This window comes from Eleutherodactylus coqui, chromosome 6, assembly GCF_035609145.1.
Source record: "Eleutherodactylus coqui strain aEleCoq1 chromosome 6, aEleCoq1.hap1, whole genome shotgun sequence".
Taxonomy (NCBI): Eukaryota; Metazoa; Chordata; class Amphibia; order Anura; family Eleutherodactylidae; genus Eleutherodactylus; species Eleutherodactylus coqui.
In genome coordinates, this window is record NC_089842.1 from 217133836 (window position 1) to 217149605 (window position 15770).

The 15770-nt window shown below is 48.1% G+C and overlaps 1 protein-coding gene across 4 annotated transcripts in view; it reads right to left on the reverse strand.

The window, feature by feature from the left end:
* ARHGEF2 (Rho/Rac guanine nucleotide exchange factor 2) overlaps positions 1–15770 on the reverse strand; it is a 116528-nt gene that overhangs the window by 14503 nt on the left and 86255 nt on the right. For all 4 annotated transcript variants that reach the window (XM_066608725.1, XM_066608726.1, XM_066608727.1 and 1 more), the window contains 8 exons: positions 6466–6533; positions 6315–6378; positions 4898–5030; positions 4700–4812; positions 4455–4601; positions 3883–4133; positions 1948–2073; positions 1744–1861 (listed from right to left, as the gene is read on the reverse strand). In XM_066608725.1, the coding sequence (XP_066464822.1) occupies positions 1744–1861; positions 1948–2073; positions 3883–4133; positions 4455–4601; positions 4700–4812; positions 4898–5030; positions 6315–6378; positions 6466–6533 (1020 nt within the window). The remainder of the gene's footprint in view (positions 1–1743; positions 1862–1947; positions 2074–3882; positions 4134–4454; positions 4602–4699; positions 4813–4897; positions 5031–6314; positions 6379–6465; positions 6534–15770) is intronic.

Genomic DNA, 15770 nt, shown 5'->3' on the forward strand with positions numbered 1-15770 from the left:
ATAGACCTGCTATCTGAGAGATGAACAATCCGGATACAGGATATCCTAAAGGGTCAGACACCTTATATAACTGCTACTATGAGACTGGTAAATGCAGAACTTCAGTAGTTCTATCCCTGTCCATAGGAGGCAGTATTATAGTAGTTATATTCTTGTACATAGGGGGCAGTATTATAGTAGTTATATTCTTGTACATAGGGGGCAGTATTATAGTAGTTATATTCTTGTATATAGGGGGGCAGTATTATAGTAGTTATATTCTTGTACATAGGGGGCAGTATTATAGTAGTTATATCCTTGTACATAGGGAGCAGTATTATAGTAGTTATATTCTTGTACATAGGGGGCAGTATTATAGTAGTTATATTCTTGTACATAGGGGGCAGTATTATAGTAGTTATATTCTTGCACATAGGAGCAGTATTATAGTAGTTATATTCTTGTACATAGGGGGCAGTATTATAGTAGTTATATCCTTGTACATAGGGAGCAGTATTATAGTAGTTATATTCTTGTACATAGGGGGCAGTATTATAGTAGTTATATTCTTGTACATAGGGGGCAGTATTATAGTAGTTATATTCTTGTATATAGGGGGCAGTATTATAGTAGTTATATTCTTGTACATAGGGGGCAGTATTATAGTAGTTATATTCTTGTACATAGGGAGCAGTATTATAGTAGTTATATTCTTGTACACAGGGGGCAGTATTATAGTAGTTATATTCTTGTACATGGGGGCAGTATTATAGTAGTTATATTCTTGTACATAGGGGGCAGTATTATAGTAGTTATATTCTTGTACATAGGGAGCAGTATTATAGTAGTTATATTCTTGTACATAGGAGCAGTATTATAGTAGTTATATTCTTGTACATAGGAGGCAGTATTATAGTAGTTATATTCTTGTACATAGGGGGCAGTATTATAGTAGTTATATTCTTGTACATAGGGGGCAGTATTATAGTAGTTATATTCTTGTACATAGGGGGCAGTATTATAGTAGATATATTCTTGAACATAGGGGCAGTATTATAGTAGTTATATTCTTGCACATAGGAGCAGTATTATAGTAGTTATATTCTTGTACATAGGGGGCAGTATTATAGTAGTTATATTCTTGTACATAGGGGGCAGTATTATAGTAGTTATATTCTTGTATATAGGGGGCAGTATTATAGTAGATATATTCTTGCACATAGGAGCAGTATTATAGTAGTTATATTCTTGCACATAGGAGCAGTATTATAGTAGTTATATTCTTGTACATAGGGGGCAGTATTATAGTAGTTATATCCTTGTACATAGGGAGCAGTATTATAGTAGTTATATTCTTGTACATAGGGGGCAGTATTATAGTAGTTATATTCTTGTACATAGGGGGCAGTATTACAGAATGACTCAGTAAAGAGGCAAATGTAAACCAGTCCACAGCTGAAGCAGCTTGAAAAAAATGACATAGCAGTCTAAATGCTCGCCACAAAAAGTCTAAGCAATTTGTTCCACCTGTTGTGATCTCAATAAATGTATTTTGTTGTGGACACCTATAAGTTTAAATTTTAGTCATCCATGTGTGGTCTTAAATAGTGACTCTCTTGTGTGACATAAATGTGCTCAGAGTGGTTGTCACTTCCCGTCGCCCACTCCTCTTGGCAGCTCACACATGGTACATTAGTCAGGGAGTATATACGAAGCTTGGCTCTGCAGGCAATATGACTCACATCTGCGCAATGCACGTCTCACCTTTAGAATTCTGCAGTATGCGATCGATGAGGACCGGGTACTTAGTAATTCTCTGGGTGATTAGAAGGATACACTCGGGTACTCCGTGCCTCCGGAGCAGCTGAGAACGAGTCAGTTTCTGTATGGCAAGAGGAAATAAAATCAGAAAAAGGAGGAAAATGTTGATAGCTCCCACCCAAAGCCCACACTGCAATGAAAACTCACTCTTATTAGCTGCTGGAATTTCTTATCTCGGGAAAACAGTTCCTTGTAGAGTTTCACAGCCTTCTGGTGCTGGCTGCAGAATTCAGTGTAAGCTTTTTTCATGTGTTCTGCGTTGGTCCCTGAAAACTGTAGCACAAATAGAGTAAATACAACATAGCCAAAAATGGTGATCATAACCCCAAATTTCATATTACAAAATCCAAAAAAAAACATGTGCTCATGAATGACTCTGTTCTGTGCAATACTGAAGCTAGAGCAATGATTTGTGTTCCAGAGCTGCCCTTCCTACTGCAGTTGGTAACAGGATGTTTCAAGTGTTGGTAACCACACTGGATGCTACAGAGCAAAGTTTGGTAACCCAATATTCCTTACTTGCAAGCACAACGAGACATGCGGTATTAGTGTATCTTGACGCCACCAGGAAGAACTGGTAGAGTCAAGATTGACAGGGGGTGGCGCCCCCTGTAGCTGATTGGCTGCAGAGCTCCATGAGCTGCAGGTCCTGGCAGCCCACTAAACTCATGCAGCAGCTGCAGTGATTTCTGACAGGGATGGAGGGTTAGTCTAAGGGTAAGTGTAACAGTTAGCCTTACTGATATAATGTAAGGCTAACTGTTACACATACCCCTCACCCTAACCCTCCATCCCTGCCACAAATTGGCGGCGGCTGGTTTGCCTATGGCTCACAGCTGGCAACCCCCCTGCCCCCCTCCCTCCCCGGCACTGTGTAGTCCCGCGTCCACTCCCCCTGCGTCTGACCCATCCGGGAGCAGTGTGACTGGCATCCCCGCTGCTGTGCCCTGCTCCCACGCACCCAGCGCCGCCAACAATACTCTTGAGCTGTCGCTCCCCTTGTGCTCACAGCATGTGGAAGAGCTTCTCGTGTCGTCAGTGCTGCCATCCCCGGGTCCCACTCCGGCAGCACTTGAAAGAAGCAAGGCGCTTCCGCTCCCTCAGCGGGCCAAGCACATGGCAGAGCTATGACAGATGTCCCCGCTAAAGTCCAGGATTGTAGGCTTCCTCTTCGGCTCCCCCTGCAGCCAAAGCAGGCAGGAGCGCTGTCACTGTCGCACATGGGTCCCACTACTCCTGCACCATGGGTCCCGCTTAGGCTCCCCCGCAATTCTCCTAGTGTCCCCGGCTGGTAGCTCCTTTCAGGACCTTAGGTTCTTGATCCAATCAGGAGCTAGGGGTGTGAGAGGGGCATTACGCCTGTCAAACCCCTAGCTTCCGGTGGTGTCAAGATACACTAATACCAAGACATGCTAGCTATGCCTTCCCTCTTTCTGCTCTGCAGGTCTGTTTCCCGTTCTAGAACACCTTTTTTAGAGTCTTATTGGAAGGCAAAATTAACCCCCCCAAAATTTCCAGCTGTTTTTTCCGCGTTTTTCTTAAAACTTTTGCCCTGTAGGACAAAAAGTGTGTTCAATATATTGTACGGTTCATTACAGATGAGGTGATAACTAACATGATTTTTTATTTTTTTTTTAAAGTATGCAAAATGTATTTAATTTTTTTTTACATTTTTAATGTCGCTATAGGGAACTTGAAACTTCAATGCTATGATCGCTCTGATAATATATTGCAGTACTTCTGTACTGCAATGCATTATTGCTTCTCATTACGATCACAGGCCATGGCAACCCATTGGTCCTCAGCGATTACATGGCGAAAGACCAAGGACATCACAGAGAGATCGCCATCCCTCTGTGAACCTTTTACATGCCCCAATCAACATAGGACTCAAGTATACTTCGATTCATGGGAACCGCTTCCCAGCCGGAACGTACATTTACGCCCTGGGTGGTAAGGGGTTAAGGTTTCTATTTTTTTCAATGCAAGAGGCAGTTGAGCTATAACCCACAAGAATCAGCCATTTAATAGCGCCCCCTAGCACTCTGCAAAGTCATTCTGCACACAAGTATCTGCAGTTACCTGGTTTATGAGGATGTCTCCCAGCTTGTTAATGACAAAGTTCTTGTTACTGCCAGCTTCCAGGGAGTCTTTACGCCTTTCAAAGAGCTGGGTGAGGAAGTGGTTGTGGATGTCACTGAGCTCGTCCACACATGGGAACATCTTCTGCACCAGAGCCGGATCCATCTGTAGGTCCTCTATCATTCCTTTACGGAACAAGTTGGTCATAATCTTCAATGTGCGAACATGGCGGCCCTCGGTCTGGATAAGCTCTGAGAAGAAAACCAGCACAGTAGATGTATAAGCGGAAAGGAACGTTCTGCACATTTATAAAATGCAAGAAATCCACCGACTTCTGTTCTAGGAGCTGAGAGCCCCATTGGTTGGTATCAATAAGGGACTGTCCCAGGATTTAAAAAAAAAAGTAAAAACTTATTTTTCCAGGAACAGCGCCACTCCTGTCCATGGGCAGTGCCTGGTATGGCAGCATTCAGATAAACTGTAATACCAGACAGCGCCTACTGATTAGTGTGCCATTGTTCCTTTTTTCTAATCCCGGACGAGCCCCCATAAATACTGGCTCCGCCTCTCACCATATATAACATCCTGCCTTTTCATCACATCCTTCTTGTGCTGCTGCAGATAGTTATTATCCACCGCTGTGCTCCATGAATCTGCCTCAAACTCTTTCTCGTCCGTTGCGAAATCGCTCATCAGCTGACTGCAGATGACATCAGCTCCTGAAGACATAAAAAAGGAGACTTGTATTTCAGCCTCTATGGGAGACAGATACGGAGCGTTGGATGAGGCCTTAATATAAAACAGCAAAAATACAAACCTCCTTCATCAATCAGAGACTCCACAGACAGCGTCCGGTTCCTCATGTTCAGCGAGTCCGTAGACTGAGACAGGATCCTTCGTATTCCCAGGGGACTCTCATCATTTAGATTCCTGCGCAACACAACAATAATAAGAACAAGTTGCCCCCCCAATGTCGTCATGGAAAGTTCCAAACTGAGAAAACCCCAAATCTCACCCAGCGATGTTGGTTGTGGAAACGCTTTTGGAAAGGGATAAAGATGGCCGCCCTCGCCGTGAACCTAGCAGGGAATGTCGGAGGCTGTCGGAAGGGTAGATGGCGGAGTTGGGTCTCTCCCTTAATGTAGTAGCTGCAGGCCAAAGGAACAGACATTCTATTTCCCATATTTCTATACGATATATACATGCAGTACTGCTGATCGCCTCAGTGTGGCAGTAAAGTATTGCAGATTTAAGAATACAAAAATTGTTTCCCCCTCAAAAAAAGGAGGAAATCCACAGAACACACCCAGATCCTCATCCTGCGCGGTCACATGACACAAGCGCAACTAACCTGCGATGCTTTATCAGGCCTGTTCAATACTGAACAACATCCTGATATTTAAAGGGAAAGTGTCATCAGAAAATCACCTGTTGTAGTAAATCATTTATTTATTTTTTTAATTTTAACAATCTGTATTTTTAAAAATTCCTAAGATCTTGCATTATTAGCATGGGGCGCGAACTTTAGTAATAGTCTGACACTTCCTAATCATTAGAGAAAGCTTTGCAGCAGTCATCTCACTAACATCACAGGCAGGATTACACTGAGCGGTAACCCCTATATATGGATATAACACAGGACCCACCATTCACAATAGGTGATGTCACAGTTCGCCTCCTCCTCCTCCCTGCACACTGACCTCTAAGCCTAACAATAGTCTGACAGCTCCTGTTCTGTAGAGAAAGCTTTGCAGTTGTCACCTCACTAACATCACGGGCAGGATTACACTGAGCAGTGTCACCTATATGTAGATAACACGGGACCCACCATTCACAATAGGTGATGTCACAGCTTTCCTCCTCCCTGCACACTGACCACAAAGCCTAATAATAGTCTGACACTTCTTGATATCTGTAGAAAAAGCTTTGCAGCTGTCATCTCACTAACATCACAGGCAGGATAACACTGACCGGTGACACCTATATGTAGATAGCACGGGACCCACCATTCACAATAGGTGATCAGCGGTGACCATCTACTCCCCCTCCCTGTATGACGACCCCTGCAGGTCACAGAACATGCCTAGAAGCATCTCCCATACAGGTCAATGGGCCCCCTTCTCTCCATTATGGGAATGGCACCTGAGATGGACATAAAGCATATCTTATAAATGCTGTTAAATGTAGCTCAGGAAACATGGCCGCCCCAGAGTCGTGTATAGACTGCAGAATACAGAAAAATGTACAGATCAGAAAATAAAAGCATTTCAGAAAAATGCTAAATATTTCCTATCTGGTTTTAATAAATATAATACAATTTGTGGGGATCTAGTCCCTTTAACCCTCGTGTCTTCATCGTGCATCACTATGTGTTCACACAGTACCTCGATGGGACAACACGAGTCTTCTACGCCGGCCGCAGTCCTACTTACATTTATTCCTCAGAGACACGTTCTGGAGAGCAGAATTGTTCTTCAGGAAAGCCGCTTTCTGTTGCTGCGAAAAGGAAAATCCAGATTATTGCATCTCCCCTATGATTCAGCCCAGTGATGGCTCCGGACCAGGAAGAGACCCCACACTTACCTTCTGCTTCACCTTGGTGCAGCTGGGCAGGGCGTCCTTACAGCGGTTGTGTATGGTGACGTTACATGCTGAGGGAGGAAGCAGAGAAGCTGGTCATTAGTAGGTTCCAATGATACCATCCAATATGGCTGCCTACATCCAGGTAACATGTTATGCACCAGACTTGTATGCTTTGTTGGGCCCCTAGATAAAACATTCCTGGAAGCAGCAGCTCCACTGACCCCATGTCAACACTTCCTCTCATGTGCTTTGGAGGTTTAATGTTGCCATTGGAATATTGGATTCGCCCACATCAATGCCCACATAGCAGTCCTCCCAACCATCCTGGATCTAGCGGTGCCATCCCAGGATGGCTGACCCTCTGTCACCTCAAAACCGACCATTCCCTGTGGTCACGGCAGCTTAGCCACCACACGGGGCCTGAAGTCAAAGAGCTGGGTCGGTAGTTTCTGTAAATCCTGTCGGGACTCGGTGCGGCGGCTGAGTCTGCGGGGACCGGAGCGGGCAGGGAGGTGGCAGAGGAACATGAGGCAGTCTGTGTGAGTGTAATGGGAAGAAGAGGGAGTCATAAAGGAGACATCCTAGTGTATGGTGAGGTACTAAGAGGGCATCACTAAGGGGGATCAGATATTGTTTAAGAGGCATCACTTTAGGCACCTTCTCTGTTATGTGGGGGAGCATCAACACCATTTAGGGGCATCATGAGGGGCACTTTTTCTGTGGGGTGGTGCCCAGCTGGAATCTTTACTGTGTGGGGGCACTAAGGGGACATCTTTACTATGTAAGGGACTATGTAGGGGTCCGTGGTGGTCCTACCCTGCTGATACACAGCCAGGCAGACAGTATCTTCTACTGCCATGCACTTGCCTACAATAACCCTGCAGCCTGTGCGTATCCTCTCCGGGGCACACATAGTAACGTCACGTGGATGCAGGGCACCGATGTGAGTAAGGTGAAAGGTCACATGCGTTTCCTTGTCTCGTGGAAAATAAGATCTTCTTCCTCCGTGTGATTGTCAGAATACAATAAGGTTGAGTGTGGCGAATAGGCTGGCAGCGCCCAAATCCGTCATACCTTACCAGGTGGATATCTGCCGGTCATAATCCAGCACCGCACGATGAAGTATGAATACAGTGTATAAACTGTACCGCCATGATACTCTCGGGTAGTAGTGCGCTAACGACATTAGACACTGCGGCGGCCATTGTCTGCAGAGGCATGAGGCACATAGCAGGAGCATTAACTGACCGTTCCACGCGCCATCTTGTCCTGGTTCTGGCGGTGTCCTCAGCAGTAGATGGCAGTTTTTGCGGTTTTGCAGTGTTCGGCGGGGAGCTTGTGATTTGCTGTCTGTGTGATTCGGCCTCCACACAATGGAGCCTTTGTGAGCGGCTACAGGAGATGAGTTGTCTGCCCTCGTTCCTCATTACCGGCGCTGCAGCTTCAGCATACGTCATCTCCCTCAGGGCACCGTACGCTGGCAGAGGCCCTCTAACCGCTGCCACGTCCCAAGCCCAGTAAAGAGTTAACTGCCCCCCGATCAGGAGACAGAATGATGCAAAACGTTGTGTATAATAAAGGCGCAGCGCCTCCACTGTCCTCTGGGGTGGCACTACTGCGCCCAGAATGCCTGATGGGTGCGAGGTGATTGTGGCTCTACCTCCTCTTCACAGTATTGGACCCTCCTCAGTACTGTACATTATAAAGGTCGGACTACGGAGAGGAGGAGGAGGGGGGGGGCTTCCGCCATTCACTTCTACCCACGAGGAAGCTCCTGCCCCACCCTGACAGTTGTGATTAACTCTTACACACCCGCTGGCCTCGTGCGGGGGTCTGGGGACTTGTATTCGGTTGTTAGGTTTATATGTCGGTTACATTATTGGGGTTTCAAAAGGAAAAAACATTCAAACCCCCATCAGTGTCCGGATTGGTGTATATTGGTAGCCAACTTCCAAAGCATGGAAAGGAGGACAACGCCATGCTACAGTGCTATTCCACACCTCTAACCCACCCAATCACCTTCCCCGCCTCACAGTAATGATGCCCTCTCAGTGACCACCACACAGTAATGATGCCCTCTCAGTGATCCCCACACAGTAATGATGCCCTCTCAGTGATCCCCACACAGTAATGATGCCCTCTCAGTGACCACCACACAGTAATGATGCCCTCTCAGTGACCACCACACAGAAATGATGCCCTCTCAGTGACCACCACACAGTAATGATGCCCTCTCAGTGATCCCCACACAGTAATGATGCCCTCTCAGTGACCACCACACAGAAATGATGCCCTCTCAGTGACCACCACACAGTAATGATGCCCTCTCAGTGACCACCACACAGTAATGATGCCCTCTCAGTGACCACCACACAGTAATGATGCCCTCTGTGACCCCCCACACACATAGTAATGATACTCTCTTTGACACCCACACAATAATGATGACCCCTTAGAAAACCTCTTACACAATAATGATGCCCCCTCAGTGACCTCCGACATTCAGTAATTATGCCTCCTTAGTGACCCTCCCATACAGTAATGATGCCCCCTCAGATACCCCCCCCCCCACATTCAGTAATTATGCCCCCTTAGTGAACCTCCCATACAGTAATGATGCCCTCTTAGTGACCCACACAATGATGCCCACTTAGTGACCCCCACACAGTAACAATGCCCTCTTAGTGACCCCCCCCCCCACACACACACAGTAATGACACCCCGTTAGTTACCCCACACACACAGTAATGATATTCCCTTAGTGCCCCCCACAGTAACAATACCCCCTTTGTGTCTCCCACAATGATGATGCCCCCTTTGTCTCCCATACAGTAATGATGACCCATTTAGCTAACCCCCCGCACAGTAATGAAGCCTTTTTAGTTATCCACCCCCGCAGTCATGATACTCCTTTACTGCCCTCCCAGAGTAACAATACCCCCTTTGTGTCTCCCACACAGTCATGATGCTCCCTTAGTGCCCCCTACAGTGACAGTATCACAGATTAGGATGTTAGATACACAGCTCAGCAGACAGTATCACAGATTAGGATGTTAGATACACGCTCAACAGACAGTATCACACAGGATTGAATTAGATACACGGCTCAGCAGACAGTATCACACAGGATAGGATTAGATACACGGCTCAGCAGACAGTATCACACAGGATAGGATTAGATACACGGCTCAGCAGACAGTATCACACAAGAGGGGATTAGATACATGGCTCAGCAGGCAGTATCACACAGGATAGGATTAGATACACGGCTCAGCAGACAGTATCACACAGGACAGGATTAGATACACAGCTCAGCAGACCGTATCACACATGATATGCTTAGATACAGTCCTCAGCAGACAGTATCACACACAACAGGATTAGATACACAGCTCAGAAGACAGTATTACACAGGATAGGATTAGATACACGGCTCAGCAGACATGATCACACAGGATAGGATTAGATACACAGCTCAGCAGACAGTATCACACAGGACAGGATTAGATACACGGCTCAGCAAACAGTATCACACAGGATAGGATTAGATACACAGCTCAGAAGACAGTATCACACAGGACAGGATTAGATACACGGCTCAGCAGACAGTATCACACAGGATAGGATTAGATACACGGCCCAGCACTCGGTATCACAGATAGATGTGTGGTTCTCCTTATGCTCCGTGTTGCTACAAGGTGGTGACATTGTTGGTTACACTCCGGGCCAGCAGACTTGTCACCACATCGTCTGAGATGCTTAAAGGGGTGGTCTCGCGAAAGCAAGTGGGTCTATACACTTCTGTATGGCCATATTAATGCACTTTGTAATATACATCGTGCATTAAATATGAGCCATACAGAGGTTATTCACTTACCTGCTCCGTTGCTAGCGTCCCCGTCGCCATGGTTCCGTCTAATTTCGGTGTCTTCTTGCCTTTTTAGACGCGCTTGCGCAGATCCGTCTTCTCCCTTCGGCTCCGCTCGGCAGCATCGGCATTTTGGCTCCGCCCCCTTGTACGCATCATCGCGTAGCTCCGCCCCATGACGTGTGCCGGTTCCAGCCTCCTGATTGGCTGGAATCGGCACATGACGGGGGCGGAGCTACGCGATGACGCGAAAAGGGGGCGGAGCCAAAACGCCGATGCTTCCAAGACCAGCCGAAGGGAGAAGATGCATCTGCGCAAGCGCGTCTAAAAAAGCAAGAAGACACCGAAGTTAGACGGAACCATGGCAACGGGGACGCTAGCAACGGAGCAGGTAAGTGAATAACTTCTGTATGGCTCATATTTAATGCACGATGTATATTACAAAGTGCATTAATATGGCCATACAGAAGTGTATAGACCCACTTGCTTTCGCGAGACCACCCCTTTAATAACTTCCAAAATTAACTATTTAAAATCTGTGCCGTCTCTGATCTGAGCTGAGCCCGATTTACGGAGGCGGGAAGCGACATTGTGTGTTAATCACACATTAGATCCCCCGCCCCGCCGCCCCGCCTGTTATACAGGTTGTGAGTCTGTTACATGCAGGAGAAGAACAGATTTCAGTACACAAAAGGAGTTTTGTAAATGTCACAAGTTATTCTGTAGTCCAAAATGTATTCAGGGCCAGGAGAGCCGCAGACGGGGCGCAGGCTTCACCCAGGGCCAGGAGAGCCGCAGACGGGGCGCAGGCTTCACCCAGGGCCAGGAGAGCCGCAGACGGGGCGCAGGCTTCACCCAGGGCCAGGAGAGCCGCAGACGGGGCGCAGGCTTCACCCAGGGCCAGGAGAGTGTCAGACGGGGAGCAGGCTTCACCCGGGGCCAGGAGAGCCGCAGACGGGGCGCAGGCTTCACCCAGGGCCAGGAGAGCCGCAGACGGGGCGCAGGCTTCACCCAGGGCCAGGAGAGCCGCAGACGGGGCGCAGGCTTCACCCGGGGCCAGGAGAGCCGCAGACGGGGCGCAGGCTTCACCCAGGGCCAGGAGAGCCGCAGACGGGGCGCAGGCTTCACCCGGGGCCAGGAGAGCCGCAGACGGGGCGCAGGCTTCACCCGGGGCCAGGAGAGTGTCAGACGGGGCGCAGGCTTCACCCAGGGCCAGGAGAGCCGCAGACGGGGCGCAGGCTTCACCCAGGGCCAGGAGAGCCGCAGACGGGGCGCAGGCTTCACCCAGGGCCAGGAGAGCCGCAGACGGGGCGCAGGCTTCACCCAGGGCCAGGAGAGCCGCAGACGGGGCGCAGGCTTCACCCTCACAGATCTGGAGTCTCATGTGAGAGTGACTGATTATCATCATCAGGGAAGATTTATCTATAATTATACAGAAAAGTAACGGCACAGAGCGACAGGTGAGCGACCGAAATACTACACAACTGCGGCAGGGATACGAGGGGCCGCAGGCTGGGATTACTCCGACTGCAGCTGACCGTCTGCGCAGATGCTGTCTGTTGGAGCACAAGGAAGCTATTAAGGGTGAAGGCTGCGCAGCTGCTTGGAAGGGGCTCCGGGACAGGTGGGGACAGCTGCACCGTGGAGGGACTGAGGACATGGGGCGCTGCTCACAGCCTGCACAACCACTACAGCCTTCATGGGCACTGACAACATTACCCCATGAGAGTAAACCCCATGCTGCGCTTTATATATAAATAGCAGAGTCACTATATACATACATTACTTATCCTGTACTGTTCCTGAGTTACATTCTGTATTATACTCCAGAGCTGCACTCACTATTCTGCTGGTGGCATCACTGCGTACATATATTACTTATCCTGTACTGATCCTGAGTTACATTCTGTATTATACTCCAGAGCTGCACTCACTATCCTGCTGGTAGAGTCACTGTGTACATACATTACTTATCCTGTACTGTTCCTGAGGTATATCCTATATTATACTCCAGAGCTGCACTCACTATTCTGCTGTTGAGTCACTGTGTACATACATTACTTATCCTGTACTGCTCCTGAGTTACATCCTGTATTATACTCCAGAGCTGCACTCACTATCCTGCTGGTAGAGTCATTGTGGACATATATTACTTATCCTGTACTGATCCTGAGTTACATTCTGTATTATACCCCAGAGCTGCACTCACTATTCTGCTGGTAGAGTCATTGTGGACATATATTACTTATCCTGTATTGATCCTGAGCTTCTATAATCTAGGAGTCAATTGGCTTTTTATACATCAGATAACAGTACAGTGAAACTGGAGCAGCATGGAATGCTGGGAGATTTCAGCTCTGGAGGACTGGTGTTCTATGCATTGTCATACTCTAGGGTGTATTGTGGATTGCTTGTTTGATATTTGTACTGTGATTCTCAGGCTTTCAGATGCCGGCGAGCTTTACTGATCTGACAATTAGATGACCCGTATTTGGGATTGCGGTGGGATTAGAGGCTGCAGCCATAGGTGGCGGTTTAATCTGGAATTAGAAGTCCTTCGTTTGTGTGGTCTCGTTATCCTGGATAAATATACCAGCCATGAGAGCAGAAATCTCCGCCCTATTTACCTTGCAAACCTCAGATTACAGCTCTGAAAGAATTGTGGATCTTGCCTGGAGACGGAACAGATCAAACACGGAAGTCTGTGATAATTAGTACCGCTGCAGGGGGATGGCAGAACAAGCAGTCGTATTAAGGGGTCCTAGGGGAGCTGGAGGAGGGGGGCACTAAACAAATGGATTAATCTGTGAGTAAAGGACTCATTTAACCATTTAATTTCTAACAGTCTATCTGTCTAGTCAGCCTATAAGGAGTCCATGTAAAAAGAACAGCAATGTCTTCCCCACTGCACTGAATGGCCACTTTATTAGAGACCCCCATCTAGTAGTGCATTGGACCTCCATTGGTCTTCAGATACGTTAGTTGGAGCTCCAGCGTTGTATTTACTGACTGTGCAGTGCCTGTTGGTCAGAACGATTCCTGACATCCTCTTCTGACCCCTTTCGGTGATGAGTTGTTTCCTTCCACAGGATCGCCTTTCGCTGGATGTTTTCCTTGATCACACCATTCTCTGTATATTCTCCACACCGTTACAAGAGAAACCCCCCCCCCGAGGTTGGCAGTGAGCCCCCGGCTAGTCTAGCATCGATGACCGGACCTCCTTGAAAGTCGCTCCGATCGCTGGATTTTTCATCTAATGTGGATTCACACTGAAACTGATCCACAGAAAATTTTTCACGTGATTTTATGCCACACGCAGGAGTCACGGGGAGAATCTACATACAGGGAAGCACCACTTGTGAGAGGGCCGGGGGCTCAACATAGAGCTGGGAGCTCTAATAAAAGAGTTGGGGTCTTTAATAAAGTGGCCATTCATTGTATAATACTACAGCGGACAGAGATCTCATCCGTATTACAGATGAGCCGCGAGTCTGCCAGCCATATGTAACACTAATGTATTCCGGCAGGACGGGGGGGTGGATGCAGACACATTTTTGGAAATGTACTGAATCCACAGAACAGCATGTTCTAAAGAAATCTCACGTTGGCAGAGAGACGCTCCCGGCGGCGGCACGTGTGCGCTCCGCTGAGAGGGACGGAGGGCCACTCATATCTCACTGGATACAGTGAGCTGTTCACACTGCGGCGGGAAATAGGGCATCCGCTGCAAAGTCCACTCGCCCAATGTGACCAGAGGTCTTCTGCACTGACGCCAGGGTGCAAACTGTACCTGTCCTCGACCTAGGAGGCACGTAGCCCCCGTGGCATACAAGTTGTTGGGCTGATATTCTTGGGTGCAACTATCTCCTACAGGCGTGCGTATATTATCCGTCACCGCTACCATATCGCATTACTCAGATCCGTAGATGTATGCAGCAGGTATACCGTGAAAGGCGCGATCGAGAAAAGCATTCAGTGAAATGCGATCCTGTGGACGGAAACATCTCATCACTGAAAGGGGTCAGAGGAGGATGTCAGGAATCATTCTGCCCAACAGGCGCTGCACAGTCAGTAAATACAACACTGGAGCTCCAACTAACGTGTCCGAACGCACAACTAGCCGCTCCTTAGCACAGATGGGATATAACAGCGGACAACCAGTTCCAGCGCCATTGTGTCTAAGAGAAACAGGAAGGTGAGATTCCAGCGAGCAAAAGAGCGCAAAACTTGTATCACTGAGCAGCGGGAAAACATCTCCTGGTCAGATGGAACCAGATTTCTGTTGGTGATGGGAGGTCAGAATTTGGTGCGAGCAGCATGAATCGCTGACCCCTTCCTGTCAGCTAGACAGAACATGTCAGCATCTCCATCTAATCTGCAGCAACTACAAGAAGCTTCCTGTCCGCAGGGGCCGATATTCCTGCAGAACGATTTAATCACCGAGTGGAATCTACGGCGCGACAAATTGCTGGTTCACAAGGAGTCTAACGCGCCACTAGAGGGGGGTCTCTAATAAAGGGGCCGTTGGTGTAGATTAACGCGTCCAACTTTGGACCTATTTGCAGCTTACGGTGTGTGCGGCGTTCTCTGAGAAGCGCTACATCCTCCATCATGACTCTACAAGTACGCTCACACAACCACTAGTGCGGACTCTGACTTGGATTCAGCAGCTCCTCTAGCCTCTGAATGCTGACCACTCACTGCCGGCACCAACAGCGCAGCGCACACAGTCAGCCGCTTCTGAGCGCTGCCATCTTTCCCCGATGATGCAACATATATATATATATGCAACATCTCCGCTACGTGTGAACGAACCCTTTAATACGTGGCGTCCAGGAGCTCGCGGAGGCTTATGTATTTACATATCAGAAACCAGAGTGATGGCGGTCCACCGGAGAACTACAGGTCTCAGCATGCACATCTAGACCCTACAATGGCTAGACATAGACATATCTCGCCACTGCTATCCTGTATGACTGCAGCCAGATGGAATGTGAAATCCAATCTGTTGCCCGCAGAACCCATGCGGACATCCATCAGTCGATCACTCCTAGATCTATGAGCACTACGGTCACGCATGTGCTGGCCTGTACGGACCGTCCGCGCTCATTACCTGTTATGGCAGGAGGTTCACATTGTGACGCCCGTTATTTCCTTACCCAGCCGCACAATGCCCGGTCATCATCAGTAGTGTTACATGATGTGACCACTAGAGCACCCCTGTAAATGGCTTACCTCTCCTCAGTAGGTGCTCAGATAGGCACTCATGTCTATGCCCAGAATTACCCATAGCAACAATCCTTAATGATAGGCAACGGCAAAAACACCTGAAGATAACATGATGTAGGCGGCATGAATAGGGCATCTGTGCCCGACGGCAGGTGGGCTCCTGTGTTTCTGCCTTTAACCATTTGCTGCCCCGTTTTTCATGAATTTC